At 39.5% G+C, this 8745-nt stretch overlaps 1 protein-coding gene across 2 annotated transcripts in view; it reads left to right on the top strand.

Annotated features, from left to right (window-relative positions):
• UNC79 (unc-79 homolog, NALCN channel complex subunit) overlaps window positions 1-4172 on the top strand; it is a 99599-nt gene extending 95427 nt beyond the window's left edge. For both annotated transcript variants that reach the window (XM_030452025.1, XM_008492518.2), the window contains 2 exons: window positions 3204-3245; window positions 3972-4172. In XM_030452025.1, the coding sequence (XP_030307885.1) occupies window positions 3204-3245; window positions 3972-4172 (243 nt within the window). The remainder of the gene's footprint in view (window positions 1-3203; window positions 3246-3971) is intronic.
• Window positions 4173-8745: the final 4573 nt, after the last annotated feature.

An 8745-nucleotide genomic window follows, 5' to 3' on the forward strand; every position in this document is an offset into this window, starting at 1 on the left:
TGTAAAAATATTGTAGATCTGAAAAGTAAGTGTCATGATTTGAGGAAAGGCTTACTGTATGTTTGAAGTCCTTCAGAGAGGTAGGAGTATAAGGCTTCAGGAACTAGTAAATGAGTGACATCTCTGAAATTTTAAAAAAATCAGCTTTGAAACTGTCTCTTCTCCAGTGACTGTGAAGATCTGAATTTTTTTACTCCTACTTATGAAGTCTGCAGGGATAAAAGTTCTTTGAATATTAATTGACTGAGTGTTGGGGGTTTTTTTGGTACCTTGTTTTATTCTAGAGCATTTTTTATTGCCCTGCCTTTGATAATGAAACAATCTTATGCTTTTTTTTTTTTTTTAATTTAGATATAACCCTTCAAACAAGGTTAGTTTTCACTGAGGGAAAGGACATAGTGCAGTGGGAGAGATTGTTTTAAGAAGAATATTCTTGACACTCTTTCAGAAATTCATCAGCAAAATTAACAGAAACATAGAATAGTTTGGGATGGAAAAGACCTTAAAGATCATCTAGTTCCAACCCTCCTGCCATAGGCAGGGACACTTTCCCAATGACATCCTCTTGGAACTGGGAACAGTAGCACTGATAAATGCTGAACATTTATCATGCATATAATTACTTCTACTGCAATGCTTTTTATTCACATAAGGGATCAGGTGCTGCAAAAAGTTCTTTTGTTAATGAAATCACCCCATGATTCAACACACAGGTACTTAATGCACCACACTGAGAGGGTGTCCAGGCAGTTTATGGGATAGCTGTCTCAGGTGACCATTTTCTGCATGACAAGTGGAGGGGAAATATGTCCTAAACCAAGAGAGAGAAGGTGTAAACAGTTCAGTTCTCCTTCACTTACTGAAAAACTTCCATTGTTCACTGATGGCCTGAGGCCTGAAGCAGGACCACCCGTCAGCTACTTACATGAGCCACCCCTGGGGGCTCCTTTCTTGCTACCAGAAATGGCATGGCATCAACCCAAAACAATGTATTTATTTTTCTTTCCAGGTTGAATTTATATATATATATATATATACACACATATATATAAATACAGACACACACACATTTATGCAGATGCACACACACACATATATATATATATAATTCATTATATTCTTCTATGAGGTGGAGCATTCTGTTTTAGGAGGGCTGAAAAGAAAGTGTTCAGCTTCCCTCCCATTATTCTGTCTAAGGAACTGGGATGCTAGCCACCCCAGGACAGCCACTGATCATGGAAACTGATCAAAAGCTGCTGAGCAGACTTATAGACTTATAGAAAACTGGGCATGCAGTGGAGTTAGAGAGTCAGAAAAGCACAGTGACCAATCTTTTCTCCAGCCTGGTTTCCATCAAAACTTGCACTGGAATCAATGTAATTCTGTTGAAAATATGAACTCAAAAAATTGATAGTGTCTGACAGCAGTCTGTTATTCCAGTCCTTCTTTCTAACTAGCTTTAAGCATTCTTCCATTGTGAAGAAAAGGGATTAGGTAATAAAACCCAAGTACTTCAAGAAAAATGTCTTCTTGTCTCATTTATATAACTTGAAGCAGTAGGAGTGGAAAGTATGCAGCAGAATGTTCTGTTTCCCTAAATGTGTCGAGACCCTGGAGGACAGAAGTCATGTGGGAGGACAATGATCTGCTTCTAACCTTAGACCTCTACAATGTAGGTATCAGTATGAGCTATTTCCATCAGTGCCCTTTATAATCAGTGGAGATAAAGAGGTATTTTTGGAAATGATACATCTTGATCTGTTTTAAATACCTGTTTTGGGACAAGATTAAATGAATGTGAGCAGTACTTAATTCTCTCAACTGATTGTAAGAGATGTCCAGTGAATTGGCTCAGAGACAAGGAGGTACCTTAAGTTTTCTTCCTAGCTTAGCTCCTTGCTTGACATCCTTCTGACACCACTTCTCTTGCCAGTGGCTAGTTCCATAGGAATTTCTTAAATGCTGCATGAAATTTTCAGTGACATTTTATTGATAGCACTGAGGCATGGAGCATGTCTTCTCACTATGCTTACCTGTTCCCTCTTCTCTAAAAACACATCAGGACTTGCATTCCCTGGATCTTGTTAAGTACTTTATTAGTGTGAGAACCCCCAGAAGGATGTATTTAACTCACATGTCTGCCACATCTGGCTGCATTCCAGATGTTTTGGCTTTCATCTATCTGTAAATGCTGAGGTTTGAATATGATTCTTCCTGTGGTAGACTAAGTAATCAGTCCTGACAGAGCTGCATATGATTAGCCAGCAAAACAGCACTGAAATTGAAACAATTATCGTTCCTTGCACAAGGGAAACAGCACTTTATCTAATGTTGTCAATAGTGATTAGGTTTAACTTGCAGCTCCTGGTAGTATAATTGGCAAATTGCAAATTTTAATGCCATTTGGAGGAACATTTTAGAACAATAACCTCGGTGGTTAAATTAATATTGAAGAACATGAATACTTTTGCTTGAAATGCCTCTCTGTCTTCCATAAGCTTGTCATTTTATACTTAGTCAGAAATACAAGTTCTCTGAAGAGCAGGAGACTGAAATACATACAAATCCCATTATGGGTGACAGATTTGCAGACCTAGCCTTGTCATTCTAGGTGGAGTTTTTACCTGTGCTCCTAGGCCTACAGGTCACATTCTGCAGTGAATCATAGAACCATAGAATATCTATGGTTGGGAGGGACCTTAAGATCATCTATTTCCAACCTGCATGGACAAGGACTTCTCCTGGTTTGAACAGCACTGATATTGCTTGTGGATTATAAAATGCTTATTACTATTTAAATATCTGGCCTGTTATTAGGAATTTCTGCTGCATGTTTTTCAGTTCTTGATGCATACTTCACTAATATTTACTGCATTTATTCTAGTATTGCTCAGCTGCATATACACTCTCACAAGGAAAATAAGTTATTTCCTTTAACAAGTTTCTATTCTGTCTTCTCATCTTTCCTTAAACAGCATATCAGTAATTGCTGCTGTTGATTCATCAATTGACAAACAAGGGAAGCTGGCTTCTTTATCTCTTGCCCCAAAAAATACACATCATTTAAAAATAACCCTATTATCAGACTGTGGTTCAGGCTATGTCCATCTGGACAGCTAAATGAGTTAGGTAAATCCTTGGCTGTCTCATGTGCATGTCAGCAGTCACTTGTATAATAACAAAATATACCTTGCTTCTTACAGCTTATACCAATGTGGTTGCCAATGATACAGTCAAATCTAAAGGTAAGTTATTTCTCCTACCTTATCCTTTTATTCTTAGTGTTATACATTTCTGTAATTTCTCAGAATAAGACCATTAGTTGTGGTCCCTAGACTCTCTGAAAATAGATCATTGTAGCATATCCAGATGCACTGGATGGCTCTGCACTGAAGATCAGAGCTAAGATCATTATGTGTGATCATGCACAGAGCATCATCAGCTAAGACACTGATAATCAGGACTGCTCTGCCTTTCCCTTCTGAAACATTTTCCTCTAACCAGGTTCTGTGGCAGGGCCTTTCTTCTCTCTTTACTGAGACTGGTTATTCCCTCAGCTCTGGTTTTCTTGATGTCTTAGGCTTGAGAGTCCCTTAACAACTCAGGATCAAGACTCTTAACTCAGGAGATAGATTTTGGCTCTATAGCAGATACTGTGGGCCTGCTTCCTTGGCTAAAACTATGCCAGCTGCTCCTGTTTATAAGACAGAGCAAGGTGGATCAGTGTGGTTTGCCAGTCAAGATAATTTTGGTGATGCGAATAGAAGCGTTGGAGTTGGTTTCAGTATTGAATTTTTTTCTGGAAAATTATTAGCCTTTCATGGTAACTAAAGTGCAGGACATGAAAGAAAGAAATATTACATTGGAGCAGTGGAGGAACTTTCCTGGGCCAACAGCCAGTACGTTTCACAGTTCTGTATTAAAGTATATATTAAAGAAAAGAAACTGAAAGTTTTGCATTATTTCAACAGCATTTATCTGCTGGACTTCAGCTACGCCTCCAAGCCATCCAGAGCAATGTCAACCATCACAGCCTGAGGATGTTACAGGGGTCAGGTCAGATGAACAACAGCTCATCTGTGCTCCGCAAATGGCTACAGTGCACCCAGTTTAAAATGGCTCAAGTGGAAATTCAGTCATCAGAAGCTGCATCTCAATTTTATCCTTTATGATTCATATAATTTGTTCCAAATGTCCATTTTTTGCCTAGCAATAACAGAATTAGAGCTGTAAAAGACCTTTTGTGTAAATCAGTATATAGAGTATATACTGTTTCTGTACTGTTTAGCCTAGGACAGATTGAGGAAAAGCTTATAATGGGTGAAGCTAAGAAGCTGATCCTGACAGTCTTTAATTACACTTAGGATCAACAGGTTCCCAAGTCTGTATTCAGGAGCAAGGATTTCTAGGATTGGACTTAGATCTATAACGTTGTACATATCTCTCTGAGCACTGAAATATCTTGTTCTTAAATTTTTCTTTACATTATTTTTGAAGCTAAGACAAAAATAAATTTTCTTTAACTTCTATTTTTTTTAAAAATAGAACTGTGGGTATTCACAAACATATGGAAGTGCTATGTTGCTATTTTTTGATGATAACAAAAGAAAACAGGGTTTTTAGGAACCTTTATAGGAGTTTTTTGGAGGCTTTTTTTTTTTTTTTTTAATTAGATTCACAGCTGGCAATGCAATAAAACCTGCCACTATAAACCCCTGATGTTCTAATGAGGCTTTTTGTCATCATATTCTGGGAAAAACAGCAGCTTGTAAGAAGAGTTATAAAGTGCACTTAGAAATTAGGTTGTTCAACTGTGCCAATTAATTTGTCTTTTTCTTCAGTCCTGTTTTCCCAAACTGCCAAGTCTGATTTTTATTTTTTGAAATACTGCTTTTACTTCATTGATTCTGTGCTGCTCTTCTTTGTAGGTTTCATAGAAGCTCTTTAATTTTGTGACTACTGTGTTGTATTATTCTGTCAATACTTGTATAAAGTGAAATTAAAAATTGATATCTCAGACTGGTTCTTATTCATGTCTACAGAAACTATATTGCAGACTACAAGAGGAGCATGATTAGACCTGAACATTTGCATAATATTGTATTAGAGATGATGTTTAATAACAGATGGATTTTGATATCATTAACAGATTCAGCCAAAGCCCACTGGAATCTAAGGAGACTCAATTAATTCAGTGGATTTTACATAAAATCTTGAGACTGTGATTTGCCACCTCTTGTAATTAACACATAAATCTGTGTAATCACAGTTGCATATACTGTATTTATTCCTGTAGTGCACTGATTAGAAGAATAGCAAACACATTTAAGTTGTATTAGATTGCTATTCAGTTTCTGGTCTCGATTATCACTCTTGGAATCAATATTTTTCCTCTCTGTTAGCATGGAAGTGGAAAGGCATACCTCAGTACATATCACTTCTTGTGGAGGATCAGTTTTTCTTCAGTGCATCTGGCAAAGGAAAATGGAAATGTTTGCAGATATGCCATTAAAGTACCATTATGCCTAAGCAAACAAACAAACAAACAATCCCAAAAAACTAACCAGCCAACAGGGCTAGCATGTTAAGCAAGCATGTGCTACCTTGCTTGAAAGAGGTCCCTCTCTGTTTTCCAGTAGAGAAGCTGATGTGGCTTTCATTCCTTTGCAGATCCTTGTATTAGTATAGTCTAAGCTTAAAACTGACCTGTCTATCAAAACAAAAATAATCTGGAATTCATTCTAAGTTTTGCTTGTATTTGCTTGAGGTGAGCAACTTGCATCTGACTAAGCTGATGTTTTGAGTTTCTGGAAAACATTTCTGTCTTGATTATTAAGAGATCCACCGGGTGATAATTTCTTAGTGTTTCAGGCATTGATTGTTGTCATGCTGAACTGAGACTGCACAGACTGCACTGATTGCACTTTTCATAGTGGTAAGAGAGGTAAACAGCATTCTTTCTCTAGCTTTTGACTGACTATAGGGATGAAAGAACAAAGTGATACAGAAATGATTATACATGTTTCCATCCCTTCCTTTTTTCCACTGAACTAGTAGTCATTACTGAGGTTGAGGCTCATTCTGAAGGTCATCTGGTCCCCCATGCTGCTCAAGAAAAGTCACCTCAAGCCAGATGCCCAGGAACGTGTCCAGATGACTTTTGAATACCTCCAAGGACAAATACTTTGGGCAACCTTTGCCAGTTCTCAGTCACCCTCAAAGTAAAGAAGTTTCCTGATGTTCAGGTTACTGAAGGCCAGTCTTGCTAGTAAAGACTGAGGCAAAGAAGACCAGCCTTTTCCATGTTCATGTAACCAGGTCCCCCATCTTATTCAGCAGCAGGCTCACATTTTGCCCAGTCTTCCTTTTGTCACATGTACTTACAGAAACCCTTCTTGTCTTGACATCTCTTGCCACATTCAAATATTGCTAGGCTTTAGCTTTCCTAACCTCATCACTGAATGATTGGACAATGTCTGTATTCTTCCCAGGATAGTTGTCCTTGCTTCCACTGTTTGTATGCTTATTTTTTGTGATTGAGTTTGGCCAGGAGCTCCTTGTTCATCCACACAGGACTCCTGGCCTTTTTGCCTGACTTTTAGATCGTTGGGATGGGCTGCTTTTGAACTTGGAGGAGGTTATCTGTAAATATTAACCAACTTTCTTGGGTTCTTCTTTCTTCCAGGGCCTCATCCCATGGGATTCTTCTGAGCAGATCTTTGAAGATGCCAAGTTTGGTCTCCTGAAGTCTAGGGTTGTAATCCTGCTTTTTACCCTGCTCCCTCCCTTCAGGATCCTGAACTCCACCATCTTATGGTCACTGCCATTGAGCGAGGATGCCTTTGACCTTCATAATATCAAAAAGTCCCTTGTTTGTTTGTCACTATGAGCTCTCACAGAGTACTTGTCCTCACTGGCTCTTCTATCTTTTGGGTGAGGAAGTTGTCATTGATGTATCCCAGGAACCTCCTGGATTTCTTATGCCCTACTGTGTTGTCTCTCTAGTAGATACTGGGATGGTTGAAGTTCTTCATGAGGACCAGGTCCTGCAAATGTGGGGATGCTCCTATCTGTCTAGAGAGGGACTTACCTGCTTGTTCTTCCAGGTCAAGTGGCCTATAGCAGGCATCCACTACAATGTCATCCCTGCCTGTTTTCTCTTTAATCTTTACCTATAAACTCTCAATTTGTTCCTCATCTGACCTCAGAAGGAGCTCCATGTGCTCCAGCTGCTCCCTCACAGAAAGGGCAGCTGCCTTTCCCTGTCATACTGGCCTGTCATTGTTAAGGAATCTGTAACCCTCTGTTGTAATGCTTCTGTCATGGGAACCATCCCACGTAAACAGGGCTCAGGTTCATTTATTGTAGGGTGTGGGTTCATGCTATTGAAATGGAAGTGCTCTTGGACCTCTAGAAGTGGGACATGTAGGAGAGAGTGTCCTGTATTTTGATCTGCTGCTGTGAATCTGAAAGATGACTGAAAGGCAAGGAGAGGAAGGTAACAGGAAGCTCTTGATTGTAGCATAGGTGAACTCAGATGGGTATGATGGGCAAATTTATATTATGAAGACAGATGATTTGTGGGGAAGAGCAGAGCCTGAGAAAGTTTGTTTTCAAGTCACTTCTAGACAGTAGCAGCCATGATCAGGCATCTCACTCAGTGGATAATGAATGTAGACAACATGGCACAACTGCTTTTCCTGCCTTGCAAAATCTCTGCCTCAAAGCATGTAGTATTCAGACTCTCAAAACACACACAAAAAATGCGAACATAGTTGTGGACAGTTATTAAAATTAAATGTAAGCCCCAACCAGACCTGTTTGTAATTGAACACTAAGACTTTGTGGGAATGTAGACCTGGTTTCTACTTTGTCAGGAGATAAAGGGTGGTCATGGAACCTACTTCCATACCTGGTCATAGGGTTTAGTATGCAGCTGTCACCAGTTAATATTAATGTGATTCTTATTGAGCTTTTATGTGTAGCCAAATGAAGACTGTAAATATGAATTGAGAGGCTGCTTTAGCATAGGGAATACAGCCTGGAAGAGGGTATGGCTGACGGTTAGGGATGTATTGATTAATAATAACAAATAACATGGGTCTTGGCCAGATATGTATGGTTTAACACCTCATCAAATTCTCTAATTGCACTCTGGGCATCTTCAGAAGCAAAGAAATCTGCATTAACTGTTTCTAATACTACTGTGAAATGTGTCTTTACAGTGCTTGAGGTCAATATGCAATTCAAGACAGTCACTCAGCAGCAATTTTTTGTATTCTGTAAGAGTATTAGGAAGTAAACAACATTTGGTATTCCCTGAAAATGCTGTCAAATAGCAGAGGCTGAGCTTCCTGCTCTGCCACACTCCCAGCATGGCTGTGTCTGAGGGGATTGTGTCACCAGGAGCAGAATCCATCCTCTGTCTGATCACAGAGAGCTGCCATTAAGGAACAGCATTCAGTCATCTGTTGCGATAAGCTGCTTAGATCAACGCCTCTTGCCAGGCCTGACCTAGTAAAAGAATCAATTTGCTGTGTGCTGAATGGTGAAATTTTCAACAGCATGCGGCACGTTGGGTGAAGTGATGGCTGAAGCCCCACTCAGGCCTGGCACGTTGTTCTTCTGGTTTTATGTAACTCAGTGTCCTGGAGGGGAGGTTAACATCCACGCTGGGTGCCTCGCAGTGCTTCCCTCTGCCTGCTGAGACAGCTGCTTTGCACAGGGCCACACAAACAAAAGGCT

Source organism: Calypte anna, chromosome 5A (genome assembly GCF_003957555.1).
Source record: "Calypte anna isolate BGI_N300 chromosome 5A, bCalAnn1_v1.p, whole genome shotgun sequence".
Lineage (NCBI taxonomy): Eukaryota > Metazoa > Chordata > Aves > Apodiformes > Trochilidae > Calypte > Calypte anna.